Genomic DNA, 22484 nt, shown 5'->3' with positions numbered 1-22484 from the left:
AGGGATGACATCTGGGGATGAGGGCTCGTTACACCCCCATTGTGTATACAGCTTATAGAAAGGTAAAAATGTGTATGCTATTTTACTTTTGCTTTTTGAAAGTAAATATTAAGCATGTAAACAATGATAATTTTGTTTTAGTTTAAAGCAGTGGATGGGGCTCACATTAAAGTTTGTTTCTCCAGAAATTACTTCAGAATTCTTGAGGATGGTTCCCAGTACAAAGAATGTCGAGATGCAGGTAATGATGTTTTTTACACACATTCTGGTATGGTTATAACATTTCTGGTAAAAAAAGAATTTTGCTAATAAAAACTAAAATATATGGCATTTAAACCATTTATATGGTACCAGAAATTCTGTTTTTCAAAATTATCCTACTTGTTGCCACGCACGGTTAGTGAAAGAAACAAAACTGCAAAGAAAATAAATTGAATAAATTGTTCTTATGCCAGGCTGATAAAGTTTCCAAATTTTAAAGCATTAAAATTTTATCAAATATTATAGAACCACATTTTATCAGTAGGGGAGAGTGGGGTCAATTGTAACATTTTTTACTTAACTATTTTTGACTAACAAAAAATCCAATATATTATTAGTATTAATTGACAGACGAGTAAAGTAGACTCTCCTCTAGTAGAAAAAAAAATAAATACCTTTTTTTAAATGTTGTTATATTAGTTATTAACAATTTTTGACAGTCGTGCACTTGTTACAATTGTCCCCACTTACGGGGTCAATTGTAACAGTTCATAAATTCAACTAAAACATAGTTAATCATACAGATTATCATAGTTGTGATATATTTTTTTATTGATTAAAATAGTAGTGATATTTTAGGAGTAAAAATAATAATGAGCAGAGACCTAAGGGGTTAAAAGTTTTAATTTGTGCTGTGAAAGGTGACAAATAAAATAATGCACATGCAACATAATATAAATGATATATGAAACTATTTGTGGTTCTTAAAGAGTTAAGTAATGGTTTGTAAACATAAGAAATGGGACCTAAAGGGCTAAACAATTGCAATTGAAATTATGTATTTATTTTCAGCTGTTACAATCGCCCCTTTACTTATTGTTACAATTGTCCCCAAGACGCCATTTCAGCTTCATTTGTTAAAAACAATGCTAGTTAATTGACATAACTAATCTTTTTCTTTTTGAAATGTTAATTAAGGTGTCTACTTACATATTCGGTTAATAATTTTTATTTGTTTAAACAAAATTACTTTGTTACAATATAATATTCTAATACCAAAAAAAGTACTTTCGCAGCGTCAAAATATCTTTTGTGATGTAACTCTTTCAAAAGTACATAAAAATGGTTGCCAGCAGGGGTGTACATGTAGATTTATTAAATACACCTTGTGCGCCACCTTGGAACCAAATCTAGAACCCGACACTCGAAATTTTTGCTCTGTTACAATCGTACCCTGTTACAATTGACCCCACTCTCCCCTACTTTTACCAAAATCATTACCAAACCGTTTCGGTAAAAATTATGAGCCTTTTGGTGTTCCCATAGAGTCAGAAAATCGAGTAAACTTTCCCATAGTCTGAAAGTTTTGACCATACTTTTTTCTCTGTGTACTATTTTTATTTCATGCTTAATACATATATCAAACAACGGCAAGAAAAGTGACACAAGTTAAAAAACATCAATTTTGAGGTTATGTCAATAAAAAATTTTCAGAATAAGTTTTATAGTATTGTATAAGCTGATTTTTCTCAAATGCTGTTTTTTGACTTGTGTCACTTTTCTTGCCGGGGTGCAGTATATATATATATGTTAAAAGTATGTTATGTATATATATATATACATAAAAAGATTAATTTAAGCTTTTTATGTTACATATATATATATATATATATATATATATATATATATATATATATATATATATATATATATATATATATATATATATATATATATATATATATATATATATATATATATATATATATATATATATATATATATATATATATATATATATATATATATATATATATATATATATATATATATAAAAAGTCAAGGACCCATTTTGATGTTTAATAACTCATAAAATAATAAAGATAGATTAAAATTAATAACGTAAATGTTTAGATAGACTCAAAAAGTTTCATGACCCTTGTCAATGAACTTCCACGTGTGCCCCCTTCGTCGCATGGAGAACATCAAGTCGATAGTCAATTTCACGCCAGGTAGTGGCAAGCATGTCGGCATCCACAGAGGCTATTGCGGTTGTAATTCTGGCTTTTAGGTCATCAATGTTCGACACGATCCTCCTGTAAACATTGTCCCCAAGGAAAAAAGTGCAGCAGCGTTATATCAGGTGATCTGGGTGGCCTAGGAATTGGACCTCCTCACCCAATCCATCTTCCTGGAAAATGGTCATACAAAGAACTACGATCGATGATACCCCAATGAGGTGGTGCACCATCTTGTTGCAAAAAGACATGTGGCTGAAGCTCTTCTAGTTGTGAAAATACGAAGTTTTCCAACATGTCTAAGCATACGACTGATGAGACCGTCTTTTCTGTAAAATAGAAAGGCCCAATGACTCGGTCGTGCATTAGTCCACGCCACACATTAACCTTTGGGGAATCCCTTTGTGTCTCACGGTATTCATGGGGATTTTCAGATCCCCATATACGCACATTATGGCGATTAACAATGCCAGAAACACCCATTTTGATGTTTAATAACTCATAATACTTGCCGCTACCTGGCATGAAATTGACTATCGACTTGATATTCTCCGTGCGACGAAGGGGGCACACGTGGAAGTTCATTGACAAGGGTCATGAAACTTTTTGAGTCTATCTAACCATTTATGTTATTAATTTTAATCAATCTTTATTATTTTATGAGTTATTAAATATCAAAATCATCAAAATGGGTCCGGGATTTTATAAACACCCTGTGTATATTTATATATATATATAAACAGTGGATACCCAACTAAAGTAATTAAATTCTACATGAAATCATTCAGCTAATTGTATGTTATAATAAATAAATTTAATAAAAACTTCTTTGTTAATTTTTATCAATTTTACCATATGCACATCAATTTTGGGCAAATATGTGGCTAAAAATATGTGCAAAATGGGCAATTCATGTTACATTCTCTTTCTCTTTTATATTCTTTTCTTCTTAAATAAATGTTAATTTTCTAAACTCATTAAAATTGTATAATTAAATATCAGCCTCATTAATTATAAACTTCATTAAATTAACCAGTATAATAAAGTAATTAAATTTTATATAAAATTATTGAGTTAATAGTATGTTGTTATAAATATATTTACTAAAAACTTCTTTGCTAATTTATATAATTTTTACCATGTGAAAATCCGTGGCTAAATACGGGCAATTCATGTTTCCTTCTTTCTCTTTCTCTCTTTTCTTTCTTAAATAAATGTTAATTTTCTAAAACCATTAAAATTGTGTAATTAAATATCAACCTTGATAACTAACTAATCAAACACACTTCAGTACTGTAGTAAGAACGCCCTATAAAACAAAATCCCTCTATTTTTATCTTTTACCTCAATTTGTGTTTCTGTTTTCATATTTTGTAATCTGCCAATCTTATTATGAAAATATTTTAAATCATTCTTGAAAATTTTCCCGTACTTGTAAGTTCATTTGAATTCGCTACTAGCTTTATAGATTTCGTTTTATGTTTTGTTGTTTTTTCTTTACATTCTATTTTCTATTTTTCACATGATATTTATCACTTAATGTGTTCTATTTTGTTTCAAAAAATTTTTTGAATGCTCTTCACACTATTGTATTGATATATTTTTCTTTGTCTTTTTGATACAATATTAGAAAGCAGTCCTTTTTACGGATATAATCGTGTGAGCTGATGATGAGATTATATCTTTTTTTTCCGGTTTATATATTGAAATTTTGTTATTATGTTATTTTATTTTAATAATTTTCTTATCTCTTTTCATTATTCTGCAATTTTTTCCATATTTTCTCTATATTTTGAACTTATTTTATGAGTTCTATATACTTGCAGCTTTTGAGCAGTAAGTAAAACTTATTAATTTTCTTAACTTTCTTCATTTTTCCCATTTTTTCTTTTTATCCTTTTTGTACTTATTTATTGTACTATATATATATAATATATATGTATAGCACAATAAATATTCTCTCTCTCTCTCTTCTGTATATATATATATATATATATATATATATATATATATATATATATATATATATATATATATATATATATATATATATATATATATATATATATATATATATATATATATATATATATATATATATATATATATATATATATATATATATATATATATATATATATATATATATATATATATATATATATATATATCTGTGTGTGTGTGTGTGTATAAAATTCATTACATATGCATAACTTTCCTGGAATATGTCTTCATGAAATTTGATTTTATATATAAAATGAATACTTGAATCTATGTATGGTGTTCTTAGGTGAGGAAGTTGAATTCTGGACGTCGAACCCTTGTTATAGTAAGTAATTTCTTTTTTAAAATAGCAACGAATTAGTAAATACTTCGTTTATTTCGTTCTCAAATTCAGATACTCTCGATATCTCAAAGTTGAATGGACGCTAAAAACATACTGAAATAACAAGTTCAGAACTAAATATGTTCTATCAAGTAAAAGAAAAAAATTCTTAAATAGTATTCTAAAACGTTGAGTCGTCAGAATGAGTACAAATAAAGATAATTGCATAGTAGTTGACAATAAGTCTAAATTCTTCAATGATAATTATATTTCTAAAAGCAACATAAAAATACTTATGCATTATATTTAAAAGAATTCGTTTGCAATAAGCTTACATTAATAGAGTTCATTATTAGGTTGTTAAAAAAGCTCCGCAACAGATTTCAACTTTTTATTTTGTGTTGCTTTTTGGTGTTTTTAATTTAAACTTCCATCAAAGAGCTTGACTGAATGAAACGGAATTTCGGTTTTTGATTTGTTGTTGCCATAAACGAGATCTTTTTGGTTTCAGAATTTTTAAACAACCTAATAAAAAAAAACTCTATCATCAATTTTTCTATTCGAAAAATAGCACTATCCATGTTATAGGAGTATTTCATGTAACGTTTTAATATGTGGGCAGAGTTTTTTAGGAACTCAGTAATGTTAAGTGGTGGTACGCTGTGATTTTTCCGAAAAAAATTCATTTCTTACTTTTCACAGAAAATTATTTGACATAACAAGGTTTTGATTCTTTGACATTGGAACTAATATTAGGTGGATATGTAATACTAAGGGAAAAAGTATTTTTTTGACATAACAAAGCTATCATCACTTTCCATGTTCTAGGAGTATTTATTTCATGAAACGTTTTAATATGTGGGTAGAATTTTTTCTTGGAACTCAGTAATGTTGAGTGGTGGTACGCGGTGATTTTTCCGAAAAAAATTCCTTTCTTACTTTTCACAGAAAATTATTTGATTTAACAAGGTTTTGACTCTTTGACATTGGAATTATTATTAGGTGGATATCTAGTACTAAGGGAAAAAGTATTTTCTTGACATAACAAAGCTGTCATCACTTTCCATGTTCTAGGAGTATTTCATGTAACGTTTTAATGTGTGGGCAGAATTTTTTCTTGGAACTCAGTAATGTTGAGTTGTGGTATGCGGTGATTTTTCCGAAAAAAATTCATTTCTTACTTTTCACAGAAAATTATTTGACCTAACAAGGCTTTGATTCTTTGACATTGGAATTAATATTAGGTGGATATGTAGTACTAAGGGAAAAAGTATTTTTTTGACATAACAAAGTTTTCGAAATATCGAAGTTCGAGATATCGAGAGTTTACGGTATTTAAGTGCCTATATATAATTAAGGTACGAAATTTAATAACTTATTGCATATGGTAGTAAATGGGTTTAGTAATAGCATTATCATCCAGTTTCTTAAAAATATATTTAACACATTGCTATTTAAAATTTATTTCTGTGAATCTTAGTTTGCCCTCTGGCATCAGCAAAACAAAAGCTTTTCTTTTTAATTAATTTTGGATTTCATTGACGCTTAAATCTACTCTGTAAAAAATTTTGTTTATAGTTGCTAGCATTTTTACATTATTTCCACTTGGAATCTAAATGTTTTTCGTGTGTTTCTAAAAATTTCTTTTGAGCGTATTTTAAACGATATGTTTTTCCTAGTCTCGTTATCGTTTCTTCATTCAAATGCATCATTTTTAATTTTCTTATGCATGAAAAAATCCATCTTTTCTAATAAAATCATTTTCTATTATGAATTTGTTTCATAACAACATCAGCTGACCCTGCATATTTATTTTATTGAGTGATACAGTTCCTGGTTACATTATTTAGACGCACTATAAGATTCTATGCAAAATCTTAATTATCAGGAGATACTGTACAACTTGATTGTTTTTACGCTACTGAAACCGGTTTGCACTTGTTTACGCTTGTGTATCAATTGGTTAAATTACGCGATATAAATTCGACAATTGGATAAATTCGATGATATATTGTATAAATATAGAATATTTATTATATAAGGTATTATATTATTATATTGTTATGATTAGATCAAATTATTAGACGCATTGCAGTTTTTTAATAATGACATGTTTTGCACGAGTTTATATGCAATACTTTTATAGTCAAGCATGAATGTAATAGGTTTTCATTCGGGAGATTATTTATGTACTTTCTATTTGTATTTATTTTTAACTTATTGCATACAATATTAACCAACTGATACACGAACGTAACCAAGTGCAAACCGGTTTCAGCCTCGTAAAAACAATAAAGCTGTATCGTATCATCTGATAATTAAGGTTTTACATAGAATTTTACAGTGCTTCTAATAATTTGCCAGGAACTGTAAATAACATTGAGTTATTCCAATTAAGAAATTATAACTTCTCCACTTAGAATAAAGAGCCAATAATTTAGTCAAAGTAAAAATATTTTGCTTTGTTCAGAAAAGATTTGAGCTATAGTTTTCTCTTAATATAAATCTGATTACCTGAACACTTCCGTGAATGACGTCACAGATGTCTTGAACCCACTACCCCGTGCAATAAATCTCTTTATTCTAACATTAAATTCAATTTGGAAAGAATGAAGCCTGAATAAACTAATCCTGGGACACAAACTAATCTCATTCTGCTCTGGGATAGAAATTAATCCCATTCTTCTATATGTTATAAAAGAATATCTAATAACTAATATTATTTCTTTCTTTTGAAACAGAGCGTAATGAGCATAATTGTGAACCATTCTATTTTTCAATTGAAGGCGTTAAAGCAGGAAGTAGCCTCTGTCAAAGTAAGAAAACATTTTTTTTCACTTATGTTTTTAGAAACTATTTACATACATTTATGTTTTCAAAAATATTTCATAAATGTTATTTTAGTTAAAATAATGTTTGGTTTGATTGCTAATAACAGTTTTGATTGAAAATGCGTACAAATTATTTTTTTGAATTTTAACTAAATAATAAAGATTGAAAAATTTTGAATTAAATTGTGTTTGCTTAATGAGTTTCATGTATTAAAATAATTAATTTTTTTCACTTATGTTTTAAAAACTATTTACATACATTTATGCTTTCAAAATTATTTCATGCATGTCATTTTAGCTAAAACATATTTGCTTTGATAGCTAGTAATTGTTTTGATTGTAAATGAGTAATAATTTTTTTTCCAATTTTATCCAAATGATAAATAACATTGAAAAATTTTAATGTGCTCGTTTAATGGGTTTTATCTATTTTTTAGTTACCTCAAAATTAGTCCTATAGCAGCAGCAAGCTTAACTTTTGAGCATTGTTTACACTATTAAACGTAATGTCCACCATTACAGAATAATGATATTGTTGATAATCATGTTAAAGAGGCAACAAATAACTACAGACTCTATTGATAATTATAGTAGTAATTAGAAAGAGTTTATACTCATATTCGTAAATTAAGGATAAATCAGATTCATACGGAAATAAATTGAACTCATAAGTAAAATTTTACAAAAGTAGATTTATCATACAAGAATGATATGCAAATTACTGGAAGCCTCCAGACGATGATAGCATGTCACGATGGCGTAAGAGAGGGTTATGTAAGGAATGGTGACAAAACAGTAAAATTGTTTGCAAGCGTTCTGTGAGCAACTCAGTGCCATAACCGAATAGCTAGGACGCATCGGTAGAATTATCGGCCACCTGGAATGGTGGCGTACACAGATAAAAATATCCGAGGAATTGCAAAGATGATGGAAATGTCAGTAGACAGTACAGGTCGTCCTTGAGTTACAACGCCGAATGAAGACCGATATTTTACAGTAATTGTCAAAAGAAGACGAAGCACACTTCGTCAGCTATTTGCAACCACAGTGCAAACCGTGTACCGACGTTTGGGAAATGTTGGTCTGTAAGGCTTGCCAGATGTATTCCCCTCACGGCAACCCAGAGTTGCCGGCTGTTAGCCTGAAATAGAGAACATGCAATGTGACTCCCAGTGTTTACGCAAAGAAGGTGAACCCCCTGGGGGGAGTGCGGAGACTGAACCAAATCAAGAAAGATCCTCGAATACCATAGCCCAGATTTAAAATGCTAAAAAAATGAGCTTAATTGGAAATAAAAAAAAATTAACTAATTTCACTTAAAGTCATATGTTGCTTCCGAACATTTCTTGATATAACCTTCTAATTTCTCTTTCATTTATTTGCCCAATTTATGTTTCCTTCTTTTTTATTCATTAAAGAAAAGTAAATATGATTGTATATTTGACAACTTTTAGCGTAGTTTGATAGCTCACTCATTAATATACGATAATTATTTTCACGAATTTAAATATTCTAATTTTTATTCCAATATCTTGCAGCAGACGATAATATTTGTCATTACTCTTATTTTATGCAATCTGCTTATTGGCGCAGAATTTAAGTTACGTTCTTAAGAAAAGCTTTTTATTCTTGTGGCGAATTCTATTTTTTCCCCGCCTACATCAGTTTTAGTATAGTACTTTTCAGAATCATATTACTGCATTTTTGTTGGATATTTTTGTGGTTTTGTTATTTATAGTATAACGCATGCTACAGATAACGATTGTAGCATAGATTCTTAAGTATTAATTTACTCCTCATTCATTTGAAAATTAAAAAGAGTGTCATTTCCTGTGAATCAGATTTAATGAAAGTAGCGAATATTCATACATACCCTTTATCCCTTCGAATTAAATATGTACAACATGAATTATTTTTAATTTTAAAATGTAGCTAAATTTAATGATGAAAAGCGTTAATGACTAAGATTGCAAACAGCCTTTTTATTGCTTAAAAGTTGTCGCGAATATAGACGTCAGACTTAAATTGCGTAAATTATATAAATGTCACCAAAAACTTCTTGTCTAAACACTAACAATATAATAACACTTTCATTACCTGTTTTCAAATGAGAAATGTGACTATTCAAATTGCTTAGTGTATGCATAGTACAAATTTAAAAAATTGATTTTTTAGGCATCTATTGCAGAACACCGAAAGACATAGCTTTTGAATTTAGCCATGAAGGTAAGCATAACTTTATCGATTAATACAGTTTTCTTTTACCCACATATAAATTTTTGTTGACATTTTTAAGTCATTTAATTAATGACGCATAAGTATTTCATATGCACCTTGTAGTTTGGTTTTTGAAAGTTTTATGAATTTAAACAGTCATTTAGAGGTAAGGATGCTTATAATGAAAGGTGTAGATATTCGAAGCTAAAGAGCTACGATTTGATACTTAAAATCGAAGCAAACTTTTAAATTTAAAAAAAATATATATATCATACCTTGCTGAAACTTTAAATGTTTTTTTAAAAAAATATTAATGTTCTTAAAAATATGATGAATTTGGCGTCGTTTTTTTTAAAATTTAGATGAAAATTATTAAAATAAAATATTTTTACCTGGGGTAGAATATTTTTCTTTTACTTAGAATCTTTTCTAATATTTTTCAAATGTTATTAAGAAAATTTTCAAATCAAAGATTTCGCCCTTCGTAAATAATACAAAATATTAATTCTGTAATGTATGAGGAAAATATGTGATGAAAACTACTTTAAAACAAATGAAATTGTTGTAATTTAAAAATAACTAATCTGACAAACCTTTGGTATAACTTATTCAATTTTGTTCTTTGTTAATTAAAATTTCTTGTATTTTTAGGCATATCATGCAATGCTGCAAGTTTCATCATTTCATCTACGACTTTGCTTCTAGCAGTCATTGTTTTTCATCTGAGAGAAAGAAGATTGCTTCCTTGAAGAGAATTCTCTTTTTATTTTTTTTGTATCTTCATTTTTTTATATGTAGCCATTTTTGTTTTGTACTTTTAATTCAGTTAGCGTGATTTAATTTTTTAAAGAATGCGTTGAAACAAATCATGTAACATTTTGTTTAATAAAATAGTAAAAAAACATAATGCATCTTTAGCGCATTAAAATTTGAGCAAAACATAATCATTAACTTAATATTATTAGCTTACACGTTTAAGACAATGTTATTCAGTTTTATGCATAAACTCTGTGGGCTGCTAGGAGAAATTATTTTAGTTTTTAAATTTCTCTTGCTGAAATTTTAAATAACGAAATAAATAGTTGCTCCTAATTATTATTCTAGCTAAATCATAGTGTAAAAAAAATTTAGTATTGTTTAAATAAGATTAAAGATTAACCTTAATCTTTAATCTTATTAAAACAATACTAAATGTTAAAAGATAAAACCTTAAGATTGAAGCTTGTTCGGGATTTAAGTAAGAAATTGAACTGTTTTTAGCTAGAGAAATTTTACATTACATGTTCTACATTTTTCATTATTTTAGTTATTTTTACTACCTAGATAAACATTAAAAATCAATACTTAGAGAGGTTAATTCAGAAAAAAAATTTGCTAATTTGTTACATTTGCCCATTTCTGGAGAAAGTTTTATAATTAAATCAATTTATTTGGACTTAACTTTAAATGGCCAAAAACATTTTACCTAAATGTGGTTTGGCCAGACTTGTTCAAGAGTGAAAATACCGTAAGTTTAAAAGAGAAGTTTTCAATCTGACCAAAATAGAAAAGTGAATTTCCTTTCTTTTTTTCAGTTCAGTGAATGGAACTACATTTGGTGAGAGATTTGTGAAAAGCTACATTACAGTTTTATCGAATGTAACCAGTGTATAATGTATGCTTCAAAAATTTTTTTTTGCTCTCAGTTATAATTTTTCCCCACCCAATCAATTTTGATGAAGTGAAAAAAAATTTTTCACTGTCGGAATTAATGGGAATTAATAATCAATTCGGAAAAGTCCTCTAATTGAAATAATATCGTTTTTGTTTGATTTAAAAATAAATACTAAATTAGCAAAGGATTAAATAGTGTATGCAGATTATTTTATTATCATATTTTTAAAATAAGTATGAAGCATTTTTGTTTTGATATAATTTATTTCTGCTTTAATAAGATAATTTTGATTGAAATTATGCTCTTATTGTGGATTTAGAGTTTTAATTTTAAATATTCATAATTATAAATTTTTTCTTTTTACGATTTGATACAATTTCTTGTATTGTCTGAGGAAAGTTGTGTTAAAATATCAAACATATTATTTCATTAATAGTTTTTGGATTTTCGACAGAAACCTTCTATTCCTTCTTTCTTACTTCAAAATGAAAATAAACAAAAAATTCTCAAAAATCTTAAGTGGTATTGTCAACAAAATTTACTCTATCAAGACGGCCATTTATTAGCAATTTAGTTCATCAAAATTCCGTAAAAAATTTTCCGTAACAAAATTCCGTAATCAAATTTTCCGTAACAGAATAAAAAAAAATTTCCAACATGGTCAAAACTTTAACCAACAACCCCAAATTATGCTCAGATTTCATAAAAAAAATGAAACAGTTTATAAAAATAAACACCAAACAGTTTTGCTCAGGATTTTCAGGAGTTACCTCCAAGTCAGTGTAAAAATTATGACAAATTAGAAAGATCATCAATCCTTATGAATGACCAAATTTGGTCAAACTTCTTTAAAGCTGAGAATAAATCTCAGCACTAAGATCGACAAAAAAGTGATCAACCACAAAATTGACAATAGTATCCGGATGCATTCAAAATACAATTGATAGCTTTCAACGAAACAATCACCTGATAGGGAGTATAGTTCGTTCACCAGGTGTTGGCGGTTGGCTCCACCTCCTCGGACGCAGAGTTCATTTCAGCGCGGGAGTAAGAGGAGAAACATTTCGCGCTTGAAAATGAGACAACCCTTAATGCGGGCCGAACGCAAGCGCTGCGTCACTTACTTTACTTTATCAGCAGGTATTATAGCTTTCGTTCTCCAGCTAATTAAATATATTTTAAATTTAAAAACTGCTGTTTTCCCTGCAAAATGTTTCCAAAAGGACAAACTATTCACTCAAAAGAGAGAAATATCGTCTAATTTTTGAAATGTCTAATGTTAAAAAAATGCACATAAATATTGCGTAATAAATATTTTTGTCACACGATCGCCAAATAGAAACCTTGTTCATATCCTTCTCCCAAAAATAACGAAATAGTATTGTCGGATACCACGTAGATTAAGGCGGAGCCAAGTGCCAACTCCTGGTGAACGAACTGTAATTCAATCTTTGTAAATGTTGATAAGGGACGTAACTTAAATATAATTTCAACTGAAAATTTTTAAATTTTTAAAGTTGTAAATTTTCAAGTTAAAAAAGAAAGGAAAATTTTTGTAAAAGTAAAACAAGCAAAAAGTAATTTGCAGCTTAACTAAATTTGCACCTTAAATTTAAAATTTAGCTACATCGGTTTAGTTTTATGTCTTAAAAATTGATAATCCTTATGCAATCTTGGGTATAAAAGCTTATATTGAATTTCAATTTAAGATTGATTATGGGAAACAGGTCGTAATGCAGAATCGGAGAAAAGAAGGGTCATAGACAAGTGACTTCTGATTATGAAAGGGATTGCAATAATAAATGTAAGATTGCAATAATTACAAGGATACAGAAAATAAAATAAAATATTAAATATAAATAAAGAATGTAAAAATAAAATAAAGAAATAATGTTAAATCAAAATCAAACAAAGTATTAAACAAATAAAAACAAAATAAAGTTTTTTATATAAGAATAAATAAGCAAAATAAAATTGTCAAAAAATGTAAGCAAAGTAAACTTAGAGAAAGTTGAAATGGAAAATCGACTTAAAAATAATGTTTTAAATAACAAAACTGAAAATAATCTTGAATTTTCAAATATTCTAGGGACTAAATTTGGTAATGGAAGCCTACATTCTCGTAGCCAAATGGAGGAAATATCACAAGTTCTAAATAATGAAAAAATTTCTCAATTTCAAGAAATTGTACAACAATTTTCAGATGCTTTTGCTTAAGATACACTGTAAAAAATTCCGAGACATGTTGCACCAAAAATTAGTATTCATTTGCTGGCTACATAAAATGGAGCTCAATTTTACCATATTTTAGCATTTTTACTAGCTCTAAATATCAGTAGAAGATGGCACCAAAAGTAGGTGTTTTGAAGAAACAACACAACCATTTTCATTCCTTCCTTTTTTTTCTTTTATAAAAGTAGAGAAAGGTTGCACCATTATTAGGTATTTCTAAAGAGTTCAAATGCAGGCCAAGGTATAATCACTTACCGTAGCAAGATTATTTACCGTAAAAAGTTATTTTATGACATACCTCTAACCATTTTATACCGCCAACCAAATTTAAAAAGGCAACATAAAAGAAATGAACTTTAATTCAAGCAAATAAGCCATTTACCTAACTAAATAAGTAAAAATTTGAAGCAACATGCATTAGTCTTCCCAATACAACGAGATTGAGTTGTAAAGAAAGCATGGCGTCGTAAAGAAATATCGTTTAGTTTACAGTCACTGTCAAAGTTTTGCGTCTTTTATCAATTTTGGTGCGTTCAGTTACACCATGGAAATATTTCTCGACCATACTTCACAATTTATGGTGTAACTGATATTGATCATTACTCAACTAAACTTTGGGATAATAAGAAACTTTGCACCAAATACTGGTTAAAGATTTACCGAGTTTTTTTACAGTGTAAATTTGATGTAGGAAGAAGTAAAATTGTACCACAAAAGTTAATATCAGCCATACCAATTTCTTTAAGAGCTTATCAATTTCCCTAATAAGCAGGAGGACTAACAAATTGAAAAATTGTCAAAGCATAATATAAGTAAAGAAAGCTCTTCTTTCTATTCGACTCATGTATCTTCAGCTTTTAAAAAAGATGAAAAAAAAGTTGCTTATGTTAGAAAATTAAATCAAATTCTTGGCGAACAAAGAACACGGGGCGCGCTCAAAAGAGCAGAAAATCAGGGTCATGAATCGTGGTTGCCGGGAGAAAAGTGTTGCACCAAGCAGACTCCTCAATTCTGCTTTTAACATGTAAAGTCTATGGCGGGCTTGTCATACTTTGAATCGATTTCACTCATTTGTCGAATCATATGAATCGATTTCACTCATTTGATTATCGTACACTCATTTGTAGGTTTAAAAAAACATTTACATTAAAAAAATTTAAAAGGTTCCAATTTTTTCATTCCGTAAATAGTTTTAATTACTCCAATAGCTGGGATAGTATGTTTTTTCACGGTAAGGAAAAAAAAATAGCTAGTACACAAGACCACGCATCATCCAAACATGAACAAGCACTTAACCCTGTTTTTAGGGCTTTAATGTAAATACACAAGAACACTAAAGTATTATGAAATTTTCATTTTAATCAGCAAATGAAGAAAAATATGAAAATACACGCATGTATTTTAAAATTCTTTAAAAAAAAAAAAAGGGAAGTAAAAGAACATTAGTGGTCATAATTAATATTCACGAGAGAAAAATGCAAACGGTATCAAAATATAATGAATCGATGCTTAGGAACGTAACATTGAAAATATTGAAACCAGTTTGATTGCCAGATGAAATAAAAAGAATGAGAAATGTGATTATTATAAACACCACGAAATTTCATTACGATAAATTAAAAAATAAAAATAAGCTGTAATACTTAGAGTTAAGTTACTCTTTGTTACTTCAGACAGTCAAACTGGTTTTGATGTTTTCAGACCTGATTCCTTAGTTGATTCCCTAATCGGTAATTCCTAATTAATACACTTTTTAAAACTTTTTTTCGCAATATTCTAAAAATATATATTAAGAGTAGTAATTATGCAATATCTTATGTATTTAATAATGAGAAATTTTTCGAATTCATATTAAAAGTGTATAATGTAACTTTTATTCATAATTTTTTGCTAGAACAAAGTATGTAATCAATGTGTTATTTTAATTTCTCTTCTCTGACCCTCTTTTGACCCTCTTTTGTAATTATAGTTAATTAAAATATAAGAAAACTAACCGTCATTAGCATTACATAAAGAGGAAAAACACGAAAACTTCCCAGGGTTAGCCAGCATGCCATCTATATGAATATATCTCCCAGATAACCATAATTTTCTGTATTTTTGTATTTAAAAAAGTTTTGTAAAGTAAACTTGTCTCAATCTGTTGTTATGTTGTAAGTTTTAATGAAAACCAATAAATGCCTTTTCTTTCAAAAATTTCGTTATCGTACTTTTTTATAAATTAATTTCGATTATTTTGATAAATCTTTATATTAATTACAGTGAGCAGTCTCACAAATCTATGTACTAAAATGTAAAATAACATAGAATTGTTTTATTTTGTTGTTTTTAATGATCCATCGAAATGATCTATTAGAAAAATAAATTTAAACTGTCACTTCAGCTTATTAGTCGAAAATGTTATAATTTATTTTTACGACAGAAATGATGGTATTTTTTATGAATCCTCAAAACTGAAATGAAAGAGTTACATCAACTTTCTTATAATATTACTTCTACGTTTAGAAAATTATAAAGCTTATCAAAGATAGTTTTTAAGGAATTTCTTAGAAATAAGTTATACTTTTGTAAGTTATTTATTTGTCCTTTTATTTACGACATTTACAAATAAAATGCGTTCATTACCCACTTTTACCATCATTCTTTGTTATTAGGGTTATAATAATTTTAAGTTAAAGGCCTAAAATTAAAAATGAAGTTCCTTTATTAAAGTAATCACAAGATATTACTTGATAAAAATTATTTGATAAAATATAAATACCTTTTAACAAGCAAAAGCTGATAAATAAAATATTTTCGCTTTTTAATAAGTTATGTTTTCCTTTAAAATAAACTTCATATAAAACTGCGCTTTCAAAATGTGCAGTTTAATAAATTTATACTAAATAACTGCTTTAGATCAATAAGGAATTTCTTTTGTATTATTGTTAAATAATATCTTTGGCGATAAGTTTTTAAAGTAACTATAACTGAGTAGAAATAATGTAAGTAGAAATGATGAATATGAGTTTGTGGGTGAAGTTTTAAATGTATCCGAGCTAAATTATTTGAATAAGTTAAGTGATATAATCGGAATTTAGATCTGTCTTAATATGATTTAAAATTGTGTGATAATTAAATCGAATAATTTTCAATTTTGATGTTTCAATTTGTTTGTGACAAATAACAAATAACCCCGGTGTTTATTTGTTAAGAATCAAATCAAAATAATAAACAATTCAAGATATAAATAGAAAAAGTGCATGTTAAATAAAATGATAAAATTATTTTGAAAATAAATAAAGTCGTTTTAGAGTTAAAAAAAATATTTTTTAAGTTTATCTTAGAAAGAGAAAAAGCATAATATAAGATGAAGAGTGAGTTTCTTCTGATATCTTTTGAAAGCTAGTTGACCCCCGCAGGTTGCAATTCCCCTTCTGTGACAGTGATTAGTTTCGGGTTACTTAACACACGCACCCCCACAAAAAATGAAGGGGAGACAGTGAAACGGGTTTTGGAGGTGCAATATATTTCGTCCCTTTTCGAACCTATCCTTACTGAAGGTTGGAATTGAAATGAAAAGGCCTCCTTAGGTATTCTTTGGCCAAGATCAAATTAATAAATCAGATACTGAATTATTAAATTATAAAGCAGATCCTTGATTGAAATTCTCATATAAACAAGGCAATAGTGTTTATTTTAGTCTTCTAGATATGATGAGTCACAATTGGTCTCTCACAACTCACTGAAATATTGTCACCAACGATAGGAATTGCCATTTGGATGGAAGTATATTTTTTAAAAAAGCTCACAAAATATAAATTATTTTTTCCTTTTATCGGTCTAGTTTGACGTTCTTTACTACCAAATTTTGCTACTTTAAACTCTCCTCATCCTAATTATTATAGACGAACTTTTTTTAATTTTATTTATAACCATCATTGAACAGCCGACCCAAATTTGGGTTTACGGCAACTGACGTTCAACTCCGTAACCTTGTAATTTTGAATCCAATCCAGAAAACAAAAAAGCTCCTGGATCAAGTATTGGGAGAAATTTACCTTCGTGGAGGACTTTTTGATGGAACTAACCCGCATTTGCGTTACATGGAGAGGAAGACCACGAGGAACTCCCACGGTTAGCCTGACGGCAAGGGGACTCTAACTCGTGATCCATCTACCACTGGGGATATTTTACGTCAGCACTGTAGTCGGTGCGAGCCGGATGCGAAATTCGTATCGACCATCGAACCCGGTTCACCTCATTGGAAGGCGAAGTAAACTTTGAATACCTTAAACTACACTTCTTTCGTTGACATAAGGAAAGAAAATAAAAATAATTAGCACGTGAAAAAATTATACATCGAGTGATAAGTTACAGAGCAACGCTGATTTAAGTTTAGAATTATTTAAATCAATCTTACCTTAATGATTAGTCAGATCTTTTCTCATTTAAATACACTTAAGTACCATTACATTAAGGATAGCAACATATTATTATAAAATTTAATAAGCTAATTCATATAATAATTACTTTCTTCAACCAATGAGGTGAAGAAAGTGATTATTATATGCGGTGAACTTTCCAATGAGGTGAACCGGGATTCGAACCCATTGGAAGACGAAAGCTTTATCTTCTGAGCCATCGCGGCTCGACAAACGTTTTCAATTGCAAATGTTCTTTTTTTACTTCTTTTTTTAGGAAGAATTCTTTCCAAAATGAAGTTAAATACTGTCCTAATGAGGGCCTTCATGTTTTTAGGATAGGAAATGTAAAGACATAATGCAACGCAAATTGTATAGTGCTTTTCCCTATTTATGCGCACATCAAAACACTAAGTAACTGTGTTTTCAACTGCTAGAATGGATAAGCTTTTTGCGCCTTGAATTGCAGCGCTCGATGCATGGGTCATTCCAAATTTTCCTTACAAGTTCCGTTTACCAGGAGTTGGCTCCACCTACATCACGTGGTATCCGACGATACTATTTGGCTATTTTGGGGAGAAGGATGTGAACAATCCTGCACAATCCTGCGCTATTTGGCTGTCGTAGGACAAAAATATTTATTTCGCTATCATTATGTGCTTTTTTTAACATTAAATATTTCATAAATTTGATGATATTTCTCTCTTTTGAGTGAATAGTTTGTCTTTTTTGAGACATTTTGCTGGGGAAAGAGCAGTTTTTAAATTCAAAATATAATTAATTAGCTAGAGTAACGAAAGGTATAATGAAATTCACTGTTCGCGTTTGGCACGCATTAAGGGATGTCTCAATTTTAAGCGTGGAGATGTTTCTCCTCATACTCCCACGCTTAAATGAACTCACCGTCCCAGGAGGTGGAACCAAGTGCCAATGAACGAACTATAATATCGACATTACTTCTAAGAAGATTTCCATCAAGACCTGTGATTCAGATATTTTTTAAAAAAATTTGAGGTGCAAATCCTATGAATTGTATTCGAATTAAAAATTGAAGTTCGTATATATAGTATAAAAACTACAACTCTTTAAAAAGGAAGAATTAATTAAGTTATCTGATTATAAATTAATTTTTTTTTGTAGAACTCTAATTGTTACTTTTGTGACACTTCGTCCAAAATTAAAGTTCTACAAAGAGAACATTTCCAACAAATCGAAAACTTTATCCCAGAAAGCATGTAACCTTACGGAAGCCTTGTGTCAGAGTTTTCTTTTTAATGTTATGAAAATATTTATACTAAAAACCTTTTTTCAATAGGGCAAAAATATTGAAATTTCAAGCTTTTCATCAAAAAAGGATTAAAAATTATTTTTAAAACTTTTTTAAAAAGTATTGTCACTTAGGTAAAATGGTCACTTAGGTCCCTAATGACGTTTTAGCTGACGTCATTCTAGGGATAGGATCTAGGTCCCTAATGACGTTTTAGCTGACGTCATACTAGCGATAGGATCTAGGTCCCTAATGACGTTTTAGCTGACGTCATACTAGCGATAGGATCTAGGTCCCTAATGACGTTTTAGCTGACGTCATACTAGCGATAGGATCTAGGTCCCTAATGACGTTTTAGCTGACGTCATACTAGTGATAGGATCTAATTGCATTGTCCTTTAAAATTTCATGGCATGGTGGATTTTAGCTGAGCATACTTTGCGAAAAAAAACCTCATAATTACCTAGATTTAACATTATTTCCGCCTTTATCAAAAGATTTTTTTCACGCTTGAAAGCCCTAAGCTAACCTCTGTTTAAGGTTTTTATATAAAAGGTTGTTTTTTTCCAAGGTTTTGAATTAGGATAATGTGCGTAGAATCGAGCAAATTGTCACAGATCTCATTTTAAGGTTAGAAGGTTTAGACGCAATCCGCATAACAAACCTTTCTAGGTTTATATTAAAAGGTTTTTGTTGAGAAAAAAATAAACCTCTTTTTGCTATCTGGGTCTCAGTATGTTTTAATTTAATTAATTTTACATAAAACAGTTCAATATTAAGATAGCATGTAAATATTATGAATTCATTAGTTAGAGTATGTAAAATCCTAGAAAATTTATCATTGTGAGGAAATTTCTTGTTAACATCGTTTATTCCAATTAATGCATTCACGAGGCTCAACACCTTTAATCATTATTGGTATCGAGAACTTTATTTGATCTTTTAATATAGTTATAATGCTTGGATTATTTTTGCCATCATATGTTTCAATGACCACAACATAGATTTTAAATGTTTGATTCTAAACAAACTGAAGCATATTACTATCATCCCTGCATGGAGAAAAAAATAAGGTAAAATTAACCATACAGAGTGGTAACGACATTTCTGGTAAACAAAACATGATTCTGGTAATCAAATCAAATTATACGGTATTTATAAATCATTGATTTGGTAATTATTGGTAATTTCCCGGAGAATCCTGGTTTTTAAAATTATTACTCTTATTACCAAACATTTAGTAAAAAATACAAAACTAAAAACTAAATTTATCCAAATAAATGATTTTATACCATTATCTATGGTATCATGATAAAAAAAAATACCAAATTTTATTCCATTAACAAAATTTTATCACACATAAAACCTTATTTTATTGTTAATTTCGGCAAAAATTACCGCGCCTTTTTTGTGTTTGCATAGAGCTAGAAACACGGTAAATTTGATCACATTTTTGTAGTTTTAACCAAACTATTTTTTAATTGTAGCCTCATTTGTTGTAGTGCCATCTTCTGTTTAAAAATATGCTCGTTGCAGGAAAAATGCTGTGGATATGACTTGCAATTAATAACTGAATTTTTTTTTTCCACAAAGTATATTTTTCGTGTACCTTTAATACTTTTTATTTTCTTCCAAAGTGTTTTTTTCTGCTTTAAATTTCTTCATCTGTTATATGCATATATGGCAGCGTTACTTTTAAAAAGCAACGAGTAAAAGTACAAGAATTTTTTAAAAATGTAACGAGTAAAAAGTTCTTATTTTAAAAAGTAACGAGTCAAAAGTACAAGTACTAAACAAAAAAGTAACGATTTAAAAGTACATTTCTAGGAAATCGAAAATTCAAAGTAACCTAAAATTTTATTGAATAATATTTTTATGTTCTTTAATGTTTTTGCAAAACTGTTGTTATTTATTTAATTATTTTTAACTTTGAAAGTTATGGACATTAATATATTTTTAAATTCGGAAGAATATTATAATATAATTTTATAATATAATCGTATAACGTAATTTTAAAATCAAATATAATTTTAATATCAAACTTTTTATGGATTTGCACGAAAAAGAGATTTTATCAATTGATTTTAATTTTTAGTTTATTATTTTTATTTATTTAAATTATCATTGATTTAAAATTGTTTTACTCTATAGAAACGCGTTTTGAAAGCACAAACATAAACAAAGCAAACATGGGGTTTCAGAACGCTTTGTGATCTTTGAGCTAGTAAGAAATAATTGAATGTGCAGTATAAGTTGAAACAGAAAAGTCTACAGTTTTATTTGTAACAATGGCTAATGCTAAAGTCATGCGAGAAAATCATTTTCCGAACATTTCTGCCTAACGGAATAATTAAAATTTGCAAACGAATTTTAGTATCATCGGCTAAATTAATACTTTCGAGTTTTCAAGAGTTAAAATAGTAATTATAATAGTTTTCAATAGCACAAATAGTTCTGAAGCTCTTAAAGATTTGACTGAGCGTTGTTTGATAAGGTCGGGCATAAACATAATTTTAGTAAAAAATGTACTAGGTAAAAAAGTATTTAGTAAAAAATATATTAAGACAAAAATGTATTATTAGTGAGTTCAAAAAGAAAATTGAAAAACGCAATAACAAAATCCATCATTTTTTATTTAAAATGTATTAAATAATGCATAAAACTCGAAAATGAATGAAAATAACTTGCTAATTAGTATTTTTTATTCATTTTGCAAAATAATTGCATTTCGAAAGTGGTGTCACTGAGTCTGCTGCGAGAATTTCTCAGAATGTGCTTAGCCACGCTGAATAAGCGCACCACGGGAGCACTAGAAGATACTGCAGTATTATATTTCAAATATAATTTTTTTACTATTGGATATCGATTCAAAATTGATATGCTTTCCGTTTCGACATTTGAGCTCATGTATGCACATTAGTCCAGGTCTCCGCGAATAAAAAGAGAAACAACGTTTTTTTCTTTTCTTCTTTATGGTTTACTTGTACCGGCGGTACAAGTAACGAAAGTAAAAGTACTGCCATATATGATTATATGTGAATCATGCTTACTTTTGTTTTCCTATAAATATACTTTACGAATTTAGAAGCATTTCGAACAATCGCTTTTTATAAACGTATCTTGCTCCAAATAAATCGTTTCACCATTGCGCCAATTTCATCCACATTAACTTTTCCTGTTTCCAACTTAATTTTATTTATTGAAATGGGATTAAAATAGCTGTTAAGTTGGCATTTTTATTTAAATTCTCCAGCACAGCCATCTGAAAAACTATACATATTTTTGACAGAAGATGAGCTTTCTTCATAATGCATTTCTGAAACAGAAAACTTATC

General features: G+C 28.6%; 1 protein-coding gene across 4 annotated transcripts in view; it reads left to right on the top strand.

The window, feature by feature from the left end:
• The window catches only part of LOC107439885 (uncharacterized), a 65554-nt gene extending 53794 nt beyond the window's left edge, over positions 1-11760 (top strand). For all 4 annotated transcript variants that reach the window (XM_087154987.1, XM_087154985.1, XM_087154986.1 and 1 more), the window contains 5 exons: positions 142-241; positions 4510-4548; positions 7287-7361; positions 9552-9602; positions 10245-11760. In XM_087154987.1, the coding sequence (XP_087011113.1) occupies positions 142-241; positions 4510-4548; positions 7287-7361; positions 9552-9602; positions 10245-10342 (363 nt within the window). In that variant the 3' untranslated portion in view covers positions 10343-11760. The remainder of the gene's footprint in view (positions 1-141; positions 242-4509; positions 4549-7286; positions 7362-9551; positions 9603-10244) is intronic.
• The last annotated feature ends 10724 nt before the right edge of the window (positions 11761-22484 follow it).

Source organism: Parasteatoda tepidariorum, chromosome 11 (assembly GCF_982258835.1).
Source record: "Parasteatoda tepidariorum strain Cologne lab strain chromosome 11, Ptep-v5.0, whole genome shotgun sequence".
NCBI classification, from domain to species: domain Eukaryota; kingdom Metazoa; phylum Arthropoda; class Arachnida; order Araneae; family Theridiidae; genus Parasteatoda; species Parasteatoda tepidariorum.
This window is presented reverse-complemented; position numbering and strand designations above follow the sequence as displayed.